General features: G+C 37.0%; 1 protein-coding gene across 6 annotated transcripts in view; it reads left to right on the forward strand.

Moving 5' to 3' along the window:
- The window catches only part of RALGAPA1 (Ral GTPase activating protein catalytic subunit alpha 1), a 274,207-nt gene that overhangs the window by 134,773 nt on the left and 125,058 nt on the right, over positions 1 to 14,376 (forward strand). For all 6 annotated transcript variants that reach the window (XM_055361294.2, XM_055361295.2, XM_063697698.1 and 3 more), the window contains 5 exons: positions 144 to 337; positions 579 to 677; positions 1,830 to 1,985; positions 3,334 to 3,462; positions 10,101 to 10,226. In XM_055361294.2, the coding sequence (XP_055217269.1) occupies positions 144 to 337; positions 579 to 677; positions 1,830 to 1,985; positions 3,334 to 3,462; positions 10,101 to 10,226 (704 nt within the window). The remainder of the gene's footprint in view (positions 1 to 143; positions 338 to 578; positions 678 to 1,829; positions 1,986 to 3,333; positions 3,463 to 10,100; positions 10,227 to 14,376) is intronic.

The following is a 14,376-nucleotide window of genomic DNA, read 5'->3' on the forward strand; positions in this document are numbered from 1 at the left end:
TTATCGGGAAAAAATAATGTATGTTGACATTTCTTTTATTCATTTCTGTAGATATTTAAGATTGTTAATTTAGCTTGGTTTCTTGGGGGTTTTATGTTCAGTTCACTGAAAAATGTCTGACACTATATATTTTTTTTCTATAGAAATTAGTGAATTTCCATCAGAATGTTGTAGTGTGATGGCAGGAGGTACTCTGACTGGATGGCATGCTGATGTTGCTACTGTAATGTGGCGAAGAATGCTAGGCATTTTGGGAGATGTAAATTCAATCATGGATCCTGAAATACATGCTCAAGTTTTTGATTACCTCTGTGAACTTTGGCAGAATCTAGCTAAGGTAAAAAAGAAATAGAGGAAATAAGTGGACAAGAAAATAAAAATATTTAAAAATAGAAGAAGCCTTAGAAAACATTTGTGACACCCTTTTTGACTATAGATAAACTGGTACCCTGCATGGCGAAGTCACTTAATTGTAATTAAATAATAAGTGTAGAAACTGGATTTGAACTTCAGTTTAAGGTAAACTGGAAGAGATAACAGTTTTCATAGGTTTGTTGCTTTTTATTTGAAAATTACAGATTAGAGATAACCTCGGCATTTCAACTGATAACCTGACCTCCCCTTCTCCACCAGTTTTAATTCCTCCACTGAGAATTCTTACACCTTGGCTTTTTAAGGTAAGCTTAATATATAAAATATTAGTTTAAAACTTTTCATTTACTAAATCTTAAACTTTTTATAGAGATTTTGGCTATTATATAGACTTCTAGAGCACTTAGTTTTTAACCAGTATCCTTAGGAAGTCATTAGGCATTATATAGAGAAGAGAATGAGCATACTAAAATTACTCGGGATTTATTGCTTTTGATTATTTCATAAAACAAAAGTGAATATAGAGAGATGTCTGTATTGTATTTAACTGAAGTATAAACTTTGAGTTGTATCACAGAATATGCTGTGTATTAAAAGTTGTGACCGGGTGAGGTGACTCAGGCCTGTAATCGCAGCACTTTGGGAGGCTGAGCCGGATGGATCACATGAGGTCAGGAGTTTGAGACCAGCCTGGCCAACATGGTGAAACCCCGTCTCTACTAAAAATACAAAAAATTAGCTGGGCATGGTGGTGGGCACCTGTAATCCCAGCTACTCGAAAGGCTGAGGCAGGAGAATCGCTTGAACCTAGGAGGCGGAGGTTGCAGTGAGCTGAGATGGCGCCATTGCATTCCAGCCTGTGTGATGAGAGCGAAACTCCGTCTCAAAAAAAAATTTTTAATTCTTTTTTGTTTGTTTTTTAAAAGACAGGGCCTCACTCTGTCACCCAGTCTGGAGTGCAGTGGCATGATCACAGCTCACTGCAGCCTTGAACTCCTGGGCTCAAGCAATCCTCCCACCTCAGCCTTCCAAGTAGCTGGGACTACTACAGGCGTGTGCCACCGTGCCTGGCTAATTTTTTATTTTTTTGTAAAGACAGAGTTTCTCTGTTGCCCAGGCTGGTCTCAAACTCCTGGCCTCAAGAGACCCTTCTGCCTTGGTCTTCCAAAGTGCTGGGATTACAGGCTTAAGCCACTGTGCCCAGCCAAAAGATTTAATTATTTTAAGTATTGATATGTTTGGTACATTTTCCTAAGTGGAACAGTTTATGGTTGTACCTACATTGTATCATTTTGGATGATGATAATTTCACTAATACTGAATTTTAGTTCATTAAAGAAATTGGGCCAACATGGAAATAAATGAGATTATATACATCGTTTGCTATATTCAGTTGCTTAAGTTATTTAGCAAATAGTATTTCTTTTTGAACATTGAAACTGATCTTTTAATTTTAGGCAACCATGTTGACTGATAAATATAAACAAGGTAAATTACATGCATATAAACTTATTTGTAATACAATGAAAAGAAGACAAGATGTTTCTCCAAATAGAGATTTTCTAACACATTTCTACAATATAATGCATTGTGGATTACTTCATATTGACCAGGTAACTATATATATATGTATCATCTAAGAAGTAGTTTATATCATATTATCTTTGATTCTTGATTCTGTTTAACTCTTGCTTTTTAAGGTCTAGAAGTTAAACTCTCCCCCTTATTTAGTGATTTATATACAATTTACTTCAATTTTATGACCTTATTTGTTCTTGAAACATGGTTGAAAATCAAGCTATTATTGTAGGTAGAGGATTGACTTGAGTAGTTCTCCATCTTTAATGTTGTACCAACCAGTTCACTTTTTGAAGCAATTAAACCATCCTTTGCTTAGGCTGACACCTTTCTTTAATATTCTAATGTACCTACTCTTAGGCATTTTGTGACTGATACTTGAGGCATATGGATTCGTTTATCTAGTTATGCAACAGTCAGGTTTTTTTCAATCTAAGAATCAGCACATCACATTTTCTTATTACTGTCAATTATATTGGCATAGTGACAGTTACATTGATTTGATAATTATATGAGTTATAATCATTAAATAGTCATAAATATAACCTTAGAATTACTTTGGGAGTCTTGATATTGGCCATAAACTAACAAGTGTAGGAGGTTGCAAGTCAGAATAATGTAAATATGTTTATCCTAATATGATGAACTCATAGGTCATTTACAGAGTGTATTAATATTAAAAGATAATATCTCTTTCTGAAAAATGTAAAATTTTTGCATTAATTTAAAATTAGTGTGCTACCTTGTAAACAAGTCTCAAGTAAAATGACTCTCTTAATTATTAGAAGAAGAGAGCTTTTGTTTAAGATAAGTTGTAATGAATAATACAACTGAATACACTGTATCCTCATACTAAATTCCAAAGGCAAAGTAAATGAATAATGAAGTTAGGAACATTCCCTTAAAAGTGCCTAGGTCTAGATTTCTGAGGCTTGATACCTATCATTAAAGGACTTCAGTTTATTTTAAAAAGAGAATCTTTCCAGTTGTCACGTAACAGGTCATGTGGATTCAGAAATGAGAGTTATTGCACAGAAGCAACTAGGTGACAGGAGAAAACTGCTGTGCAGTTTAGTTTTACATTGTGTGGGCCTTGTACTTTTAACCTTCTGAAGCAAAGAGCCTTCCTTAATCTCTAGTGTGAAAAAAATGCTGTTATTTATGCCAGTTAAATGAATGTATTTTCAGTTTACTTTCCATTGATAGAATATAATATTAAGCATGGATTATTTGGAAGAATTGAAATTAGTCTTTCCAGTTAGCCAATGTACAGTAATTACCTTTTTTATTATTTCATATGTTATCTATTTTTAATGATACTGATTAGCTGATACTCAAGATTACATATGTGATATTCTTTTTTCCTTCTTTCCTTATTCTAAGGATATTGTCAATACAATCATCAAACACTGCTCACCTCAATTTTTTTCACTTGGTTTGCCTGGTGCCACAATGCTTATTATGGATTTTATTGTAGCAGCTGGTAGAGTGGCTTCTTCAGCTTTTCTCAATGTAAGTCATTTCCTGTTCCTTATCATATAACAAACTTTAGCCAGGATTCAACTAACAAAGTTGATAAAACATAACAAGCTGATAATCAGGAAATTTTGCAATTTAATTGGAATCGATTGCTTCTCCTACATTAAAAAAAGTAAGCAAGAAATCTGAAATATAAGAAAGCACTAAAATCAGTAAAATCTGATAAGCAGAACAGGATTTAAAGTTGAGGAAATCTAAAGAAACGGAGGGAAGAAAGCAAAGACAGAGCAATGGGCTATAGCAAGAGGTAAGAAACAATGGTGAGTCATCATTACACAGTGTATGTGTGTATCAGATCATCGTGTTGTACACCCTGAATATATATTGTCTTTAACGATTATATATTTAAAAATTAAAAAAAAAGAAACTTGGTAAGGCAACCACCATAGAAGGACATATGTCCTAGGAGCAAACTCTCTCTCTCTCTTTTTTTTTTTTTTGAGATGGAAGTCTTACTCTGTCGCCCAGGCTGGAGTGCAGTGGTGTGATCTTGGCTCACTGCAGCCTCCGCCTCACGGGTCCAAGTGATTCTCCTGCCTCAGCCTCTTCAGTAGCTGGGATTACAGGCAGGCACCACCACACTCAGCTAATTTTTCTATTTTTAGTAGTGATGGGGTTTCACCATGTTGGTCAGTCTGGTCTCGAACTCCTGACCTTGTGATCCGCCCGCCTCAGCCTCCCAAAGTGCTGGGATTACAGGCGTGAGCCACCGCGCCCAGCCAGGAGTAAACTCTCAAATTGCATGTGAAGATTTTTTCATATGGTCGTGGAACTGTGAGACAATGCTAAGTAAATCAGTATAAATGGAATATGTTCATCCATAAATGGCAGAGGTGAGCTAGAGAGGAAGGCAATAATGCTGAAAACGTTAGATAGAAGCCTAAGGAAGGAATGAGTAACCATTGAAGGATTTTAAGCAAGGAGTGACATGATCAAATTCATATTTTGGAAGGATCACTCTGGAGCAAAGTGTAAATGAAAAATAATAATTAACTGGAAGTCTACTGTAAAAAACTAAGGGTTTTTGTGAGAAAAACATACTTGTCTAGTACTGTATAACTTGAAGAACAGTTTAACATACCTTATTTCATTGTTTGGCTGCAAGAGTGAAAGATCAATAGTGAATAGAAGGAGTTCTATTTGGGGCCTAGTAAGATGCGTATTAGACATCCATAAGGAAGATGTCAGAAGAATAATTGCATATACTCAAGGGACATGTCAGGACTGAAAATAAAAGCTGGGCAACATTAGCTTATAGATGATATTTAAAGCCATGAAAGTGGATACAGTCACCTAGTGTAAACAGACAAAGCAGCAGCGGTATTTATATCTGTATAACCCTGTTTTTCCAGTTCCCTGAGAACAGTAATCATGTCTGACTCATCTTGGTATCTCCGGAGCCTAGCATAGCACCATGCTTGGTCAGTTATTGAATATGTGTTCATTTAGCCCCTAGTACATACTCAACATTGTACTGAGCCCTTTTGTGGTTATTAAACTTCCCCCTCCCCTTGTGTACAGAATGTTTTTGTAGGTGGAATACAGAGGGATATAGAATAAACTGGATAATACTTTGTGCTCAAGCAACATAATGTCTACTGCTGGGGATATGGAGAAGTATATTAACAACTACAGAATGTAGGGCATCAAATAGATACCAATAGGAGGAGCACATCATAGTGGTTAAAAGCATTGTCTAGAGCTGACCTGCTTGGGTTCAAATCCTGGCTCTGCCACTTATTAGCTGTGTGACCTTGGGCAAGTTACTGAATGTCTCTGTGTCTCAGTTTCTTCATCTATAAAATAAAGATGGCCAGGCATGGTGGTTCACGCCTGTACTCCCAGCACTTTGGGAGGCCGAGGCGGGTGGATCACCTGAGGTCAGGAGTTCAAGACTAGTCTGACCAACATGGAGAAACCCCATCTCTACTAAAAATACAAAATTAGCTGGGCGTGGTGGCACATGCCTGTAATCCCAGCTACTCGGGAGGCTGACACAGGAGAATCGCTTGAACCCAGGAGGCAGAGTTTGCGGTGAGCTGAGATCACACCATTGCACTCCAGCCTGGGCAACAAGAGCGAAACTCTGTCTCAAAAAAAAATAAAGAAAGATAACCTGCCTTATAGGATTATTTTATAAGGATTTGTAACATGGTTGGAACACTATGTGACACGTTATATGTGCAATATAAGAGTTTGTTAAAATTATTTGGTGATTCAGAGAATGGAGAGATCTTATTTGTTTAGGGATATCATGGAGGTTTCATGGAAAATATACATAAATATGTCCTTGAAAGATTAATAGTATTTGTTTAAGTAAAAATGGAGATGAGGGACAGTATTCCAGGCAGAGGTAAACAGGCATGAGTGAGATGTGTTCAAGGAATGACAAATAATCCATTTTGTTTAGGAGCTAGTTAATCTGTAAGAGTGTAATAGGCAAAAAGAATTGAAAGGTACTTTATTTTAAAAAAAATCATTGAGATGAAATATACATATCTAATTTACCATTTTTATCATTTCAATTTTTATTTTGTTTTGTTTTGTTTTGTTTTTGAGATATCAGGGTCTTGCTCTGTAGCACAGATTGGAGTGCAGTGGCACAATCGAGGCTCACTGCAGCCTTTACCTCCTGGGCTTAAGCAATCCTCCCACATCAGATCCCAAGTAGCTGAGACTATAGGCACACACCTAGAGTCCCAGGCACCATATCTGGTAATGTTTTTAACTTTTTGTAGAAACAGGGTCTCACCATGTTGCCCAGGCTGGTCTTGAATTCCTGGGCTCAAGTAATCCTCCCTGCCTTGGCCTTGTAAGGTGCTGGGATTACAGTCATGAGCACCTGAGCTATCATTTTTTAATGTACACTTTTTTTTTTGAGACAAAGTCTGTCTCTGTCACTCGGACTGGAGTGCAGTAATGCGATCTTGGCTCACTGCAATCTCTGCCTCCCAGGTTCAAGTGATTCTTTTGCCTCAGCCTCCCGAATAGCTGGGGCTACAGGCCCGCACCACCATGCCAGGCTAATTTTTGTATTTTTGGTAGAGACGAGGTTTCACCATTTTGGCCAGGCTGGTCTCAAACTCCTGACCTTAGGTGATCTGCCCACCTCAGCCTCCCAAAGTCCTAGGATTACAGGCGTGAGCCACCATGCCCAGCCTTACATTTTAAATACATTTGTATTATTTTTTTCCCCCTTCTTTTCTCCTTTCCCTGCTTCCGGGCCTCTGGTAACCACCAATCTATTCTCTTATCTTCATGAAATCCACTTTAGCTCCCACATATGAAAGAGAACATGTGGCATTTGTCTTTCTGTGCTTGGCTTATTTCAGTTAACATAATGTTCTCCAGTTCTACCCATGTTGCTGCAGATGACAGGATTTTGTTCTTTTTCATGGCTAATGTTTCATTGTGTATAAGCACCACATTTTCTTTATCCATTCATTTGTTGATGGGCATGTAGGTTGAGTCCATGTCTTGGCTGTTGTGAAATAGTGTGTGGTAAACACAAGAGTGCAGGTATCTTTTTGATATCTTGATTTCCTTTCTTTTGTATGTATATCCAATTGTGGAATTGCTGGATCATATGGAAGTTCTATTTTTGATTTTTCGAGGAACCTCCTTACTGTTCTCCATAGCAGCTATACTAATTTACGTTCCCACCAACAGTGTTTGAAGGTCCCCTTAGAAAGGTACTTTAGATCTTTGCTACCCAAAGTGTGATCTGCACACCAGAAACATTTGGCATGATCTGGGTGCTTATTAATAATGCAGAATCTCAGACCCCATCCCGGACCTACTTACTGAATCAGAATCTGCATTTTAACTAGATCACAAGTAAGTGGCAAAATCATTAAAGATTGAGAAGCACTGCTTTAGACTACGTTTTGGAAAGGCCTTGAATGCCAGGAATCAGATTATAATGCTATATTAGATAAACAGTTAAGTTTTGTTGTTGTTGTTGTTGTTTGAGATGGAGTCTCGCTCTGTCGCTAGACTGGAGTGCAGTGGCACGATCTCAGCTCACTGTAACTTCCGCCTCCCGGGTTCAAGCGATTCTCCTGCCTCAGCCTCCCGAGTAGCTGGGACTACAGGTGCACCACCATGCCCAGTTAATTTTTGTATTTTTACTAGAGTTGGGGTTTTACCATGTTGGCCAGGATGGTCTCGATCTGTTGATCTCGTGATCTGCCCGCCTCAGCCTCCCAAAGTGCTGGAATTACCGGCGTGAGCCACCGCGCCTGGCCACACTTAAGTTTTTTTAAAGTAGTTAGAGAGATGATTGAATCCATCCTTTGAGATCATTGAATAAGTATTAATCTGGGAGTAAATTAATGGAAGACAAACTAGAGATGGTAAACAAGTCACAGGGTTATTTATAGTATAATCAGAGTACGTAGACTATAAATCTCTTGGATACTAGCAAAAGTTGATAGAATTCAGAAGATGCCAATATATAAACCAATGTCATTTTTTATTAATTTACTGTGAAAACTATTACTGTTCAATGGGGTATTCCAGATGACTAGTCAGCACATTTCCTGCAGCTTTTTTCAAGATTCTGTAAGAGAATTAAGCCCTAATGTCATAAGGCATCTATTTTATGTAACTAATCCATTTGAAATGACTAATTAATTTCTCCTTTATGTATGTAATACTATGCATTATGTAACATCCTTGAGAAAATGTAGAATATAGTCATTTTTTGCATTCTCTGGTTCATATGAGGGATACCTGTTGAGAAAGGCTGCTTAGGAAACCAAATCATTGCAAGAATCAAGCCTAACGTATGTCCACAATAAGGTTAAAACAAGTCATTTCCTCTGATGGTGTTGGAAATACCCAGTCCAGGCTGGGCGCGGTGGCTCACACCTGTAATCCCAACACTTTGGGAGACTGACACAGGCAGATCACTTGAGGTCAGGAGTTTGAGACCAGCCTGGCCAACATGGTGAAACTCCATCTCTACTACAAATACAAAAATTAACTATGAAGTTGGGATAGAGATCCCATGTACCTGAGGCATTAAGGGGCTTGAACAGTAGATGGTGCAGAATAAATGTGACTATACAGTTGCCAGTGGAACCTACCACAGATACTAATCCTTAAAAAAAAAAGATAATTGTGTCCAGTTAGGAGCAGACATGCCAGATGACCCTTGTTGTTTATAAGTCTTTAAAATTTTTTCTGGTAGTGGTGGCACGCACCTGTAATCCCAGCTACTCAGGAGTCTGAGATGGGAGAGATGGGAGGATCGTTTGAACCTGGGAGGTGGAGGTTGCAGTGAGCTGAGATCGTGCCACTGTACTCCAGCCTGCACGACAGAGTGAAACTCCTTCTCAAGAAAAAAAAAAAAAAAAAGGAGGAAACACCTAGTCCAATTCTTGCTCTTTGTATTCTTATTTTAGACTTCATTCATATCATCTCCCTTCTGTTAATGCCGTCTGCCCCCCACCTCCTTAAGCAGATAATAGAATAATTGATTTGGTTTTGCCTTTCTTAATTATGATCACATTCCAGGTCTGCTCCCATTATGTGCACATACCTGAATATTCCCAGTTACCTCATCTACCTATACAGAAAAACTCTCAGCTAATCTCTTTCATTAAATACTGATTTTTAAGATCAGTTTCATTTTTATACAATAATTTTTATTTTAAATTGGAACGGTAGATATGAGTTCACCCTGCCTTTTTATACTGCTGCCTTGTATCTTTAAATCCACATTGTTTTTAAATCTGGAAATGAGTTGTTTTGTTGAAAATCATATAATAGAGTATTACACCATTGCCTCTATTACAGTATTTATTCAGATGTGGAAATCCTCTTGGAGATTGGTTCTTAATTTATGTGAATAGAAGTATTATATTTCTAATAGATTTGTGCTTAGCATTTTTGTTAGGTATTATTAAACATATAAATCAATTTGCAGATGTTTTAGTAAATAAAACAATATATTAGTAGGAAGATGTTGATGTTTGGTGGGCATGTAAGAAGGCAGAAGAGAAAAAAGAAATGTTCAGTGTTGATACTTCAGAAATGGCTAAATACAGCTAAGGAAAAAAGATGAAAAGTTACCTTCATCGGCAGTGCAGACAAATTCTAATATTGCTTCTAGTAAGTGGTATAGGCAATGCTTTTCTTATGTGCATAATATCATAAAAGCCATCTAGATTGGTTCCTCTTTCATATAGTTAATGCTTTTTCTTCTTTATTCATCCTTGGTAATAAATATAATCTAGTGAAATTAAGTCATCAGTTTATTAGAACAATATGTCACAATGTGTGAGTTACCTTTAAAATTATTTATATTTTTACTTATTAGGGTGAATTGATGCTTGTAGATAAGGTATATTTGTTTTTACAGTCTTATTAACTGTGGCTGATTTGAGGAAAGCTCTGCTACTTGTTTATTGCATTTATTAACAATAACAGTAGTTTATGTGGAAAGTATAAATGGAAACTTAAATCTTTCTGTGTTTTCCCTTTCCTTTTTAAATTTTGTTTTATGTATCACTTCCCTGTCTAATGTAGTTGGATAACAAAGCAACTTTCCTGATAATTTCTTAACACCAATATATTTTTAAACTTTTTAAAAATGTGATACATAGGCACCAAGAGTAGAAGCACAAGTTCTTCTGGGATCTTTGGTTTGCTTTCCCAACTTATATTGTGAACTGCCTTCTCTTCATCCCAACATTCCTGATGTTGCTGTGTCTCAGTTTACAGATGTTAAGGTAAGAAATGAGATGCTAATTTTTAGCACTTAAATGATTTTATAATCATAAAGTATATGCAATAAAATTTGTATTCTTTCTTTTCTTTTTGAAATACACACAATTGTTAAAGAACATTAGCCATATCCTCCAGACACAAAGGCTTGAATGTTCATTTGGAGCGTATCCTTTTTTGTGTTTAAAACTGCTTTAGAACCTTTTTCTTGTTATTGAACCTACTCACATGTCTACCTGTTAGGATTCATTCACTTACTGAACATTTATTGAAATACCCCATGAGCCAGATACTATGCTACTAATGTAAAGCTTCTGAGATTAAGATGGTAAAGTCAACCTGCATATTAGACTCTCCTTCTCCCAGTTTCTCAGTGTGATGAGTCAGACATAGTAATGGAAAACTCTGTACTGCTCTAGGAAACTATGGAGTTGGGATGAAGATCCCATGTACCTGAGGCATTTAGGGGCTTGAACAGTAGATGGTGCAAAATAAATGTGACTATACAGTTGCCAGTGGAACTTACCACAGATATTAATCCTTAAAAAAAAAGATAATTGTGTCCAGTTAGGAGAAGACATACCAGATGACCCTTGTTGTTTATAAGTCTTTAAAATGTTTTCTGGTAGAAAAGCAGTCAGTGCTCTGAGCCCAGCAAGGTGCCTGTTGATAAATAATTCCATCAATAAGTTAAGACCTGTCTCTTACTGAGACCTGTCCTTACTTAACTGAATGCCTATGTATTATAAATTCCCAGCTGGGCACAGTGGCTCACACCTGTAATCCCAGCACTTTGGGAGGCCGAGGCGGGCAGATCACGAGGTCAGGAGATTGAGACCATCCTGGCTAACACGGTGAAACCCCATCTCTACTAAAAATACAAAAAAAATTAGCCGGGCATGGTGGCGGGCGCGTGTAGTCCCAGCTACTCGGGAGGCTGAGGCAGGAGAATGGCGTGAACCCAGGAGATGGAGCTTGCAGTGAGCCGAGATTGCGCCACTGCACTCCAGCCTGGGTGACAGAGCGAGACTCCATCTCAAAAAAAAAAAAAAAAAAAAAAATTCCCAAGGGTTTAACAGTCCTGAGAAGTTGTGCTTGTCACAGTAATTGCCAGATGGTCTTTGTATGTGACCTGAATTGGTCCCTAGAATTAGAAGTGTTGAGAGAGAGGAGACATAGCTCCTCAGGGGCTAGGCAGATGTGGTTTTTTTTTTGTTTTTGTTTTTTTTAAACTTGCTTTTTCTCAAGTTTTAAAAAGTCCAGTTTATGTTAGGAATGTTGCATACACTTTCTATAGCATCCATATGTCTCTTTGTTACGTTTATTATACTTGTAATTACGTGTTCAATGTCTGACTTCTACTTTAGACAGATATATACCACAAGGTCTTTTTGCTATATCATCGTACCCTAACATATTGTTTGATACCTGGTATATACTCAGAAATCAATTTTTAGGCCGAGTATGGTGGCTCATGCCTTTAATCCTAGCCAAGGTGGGAGGATTGCTTGAGTCCAGGAGTTCAAGACCAGCCTGGGAAACATAGGGAGACCTTGTCTCTACAAAAAAATAAAAAATTAGCTGGGCATGGTTGCACACACCTGTGGTCCCAGCTATTGGGAGGCTGAGGTGGGAAGAGCACTTATGCTATGATTGTGCCACCGCACTCCAGCCTGAGTGACAGAGCAAGACCTTGTCCCACCCCCTCCCCCCAAAAAAGGAAATCATTTGTTAAACAAGTGAACTTGACTTACATATAAAATCAATGCAAATTTCCAGTGACACACAAAAAACTATATAAATTGACCTTTGCCCTTCAAAGATGTAATAGCTATGGCTTTTTTTGTTTTATTTTGCTTTTTACTGTTCTGAAGGTACATCAGCACATCAGCAGCTATGGTTTCTTTTATTCAGGAGATTTTGAAGGCCAAGGATGAGTTGTAGTTTTAATTTATTAATGCAGTTTTGAGTGAGTTAGGGGTTAGCCTCGCCTACTATATGCTATCCGCATCTGCATTTCAGAGTGGCCTTGTTCTCTGTTGGCCCTTGTGTAGGCAGTAATGGCTGAAGTGATTAAAAACAACAACAAATCTCCAAAGTAAGATAAATTTTTTTGTATGAAAAACAAATCTCCAAAATTAGGGCCAATTCTAATAATAATGAAGAAAGCAAAAAGTAATCACTGTTCTTAGTCAGAAAATGAAGATTTAAAGGGGAAGTTACATGCCATGGTTATCATTCGATTTTTACATTTTCACCAAAACCAGATTCCATATACTCTATAAACTACAGCCACATGGAACTTACCATGGTGTTTCTTGGTACTGTGCTTTGGAAAAACTATTTTCTCTTACTAAAGTGTCATGTATGTATAATTCTGCTCTCTTCTTCTTGCCTCTCTTTATCACCCCAAACACATAGAATATAATTCCTGACTTTGTCTTTCAAAATCCTGTTTATCTAAGACCCCTTTGTGAAGTCTTTTATGACTTCTCAGATGAGCTGTTTGCTCACACAGAACTTTGTACATATCACCTTGTTTGATTTTTTTGTTTTTACAGTTCACTCATTTAATAATGTTTAGTATAGTCACAGAATTGTGCAACCATCATCACAGTCAATATTAGAACATTTTCGTCATCACCAAAGAAACGCTCGTATACATCTCCCTACTCCAAACTCTTGGTAACTCAGATTTATGTTCTGTCTTTATGGATTTGCCTGCATATTTTATATTATATGATCCTGTATTTTAATTGTTTGTTTACAAATCTGTCTCTCTCCCTGGACTGTAAACTTCTTAAGGATAAGTACAGTGTCTTAGCTAACTTCTTGTCTCCAGCCCTTAAGACAGACTATATTACATAGAAAGCTCAAATTCCTATCAATTGGACTAGGTGCTGAGTTTACAAAGTTGAAGGTTGATCCTCTTAAGGAACTTACATTGTATATGACTTACATTGTATATGACTTAAGGAACTTACGTTGTATGACTGACAAATGCTTATTGAATGAATGTATGAATGATTTTTTAAACCAATGAACAAAATTCTTAATCATCAAATCTAATGGCATTCTTGTTCTCCTGAGCCATTATAATATTTGACCCTGTTGATGTTTCTGTCCTTTTCTGAATGTCTCTTTATCTTTTATTGCACAAATCTATCTTGATTTACTTCTTGCCTAAGTATTCTGACTCCTTAATAGACTAATTTTCTTTTCTCTGTTTGCTAAACATACATCCACTTCAATATTTTACCCTTGTATTTGTTCTTCGTTTTCTCCCTTTTGAATATTTTATTCATTTACATAATTTTAACTAATATTTTAACTTGTCTCAAAATTCATTGTCATATTTTACAAATTATTAAGGATGAATATTCTCCCTTAGCTTTATTGAGGTAAAATTGACAAAAATTTCACATATTTAAGGTGTACAAGGTGTACCATATGATGTCTTGATAACACGTATACAGTGTGGTAAAGATCAAGCCAAATAACATATCCATCACCTCACATGGTTACCTTTTTTTGGTGAGAGGGAGTAAGAGAAACCAAGATCTATTGTCTTAGCAGGTTTCAAGTGTACAGTACCAGTACCTGTAATCACTGTTAATTGTAGTCACCATGCTGTACATTAAGTCTCCAGAATTTAGTCATCCTGCCTATTTGAAACTTTGTACCCTTTACTTGTTTTCCTGTTTCACCCACTCCCTAGCCCCTGCTAACTACCGTTCTACTCTCTGCTTCCAAGACTTCAACTTTTTATATTCCACATGTAGGTGAGAACATGCAGTATTTGTCTTTCTGTGCCTCACATGTTTCACATAGCATCATGCCCTCCAGGTTGATTCATATTGTCACAAATGACAAGATTTCCTTCTTTTTAAAGGCTGAGTGGTATTCTATTGTATGTGTATTCATGTACGTGTGTGGGTGTGTCACATTTTCTTTATCCATTAGTCCTTCAAGGGACACTTAGGTTTTTTCCATGTCTTGGCTATTATAAATAATTCTGCAATGAACATAGGAGTACACTTATCTCTCTGACATGCTAATTTCATTTCCTTTGGATATATATACCCAGAAGTAGGATTGCTTTGGATTATATGGACATTTTAATAATTCTGTAATCTATGGACACAGATATGTTTC

Source organism: Gorilla gorilla, chromosome 15, assembly GCF_029281585.2.
Source record: "Gorilla gorilla gorilla isolate KB3781 chromosome 15, NHGRI_mGorGor1-v2.1_pri, whole genome shotgun sequence".
NCBI classification, from domain to species: Eukaryota; Metazoa; Chordata; class Mammalia; order Primates; family Hominidae; genus Gorilla; species Gorilla gorilla.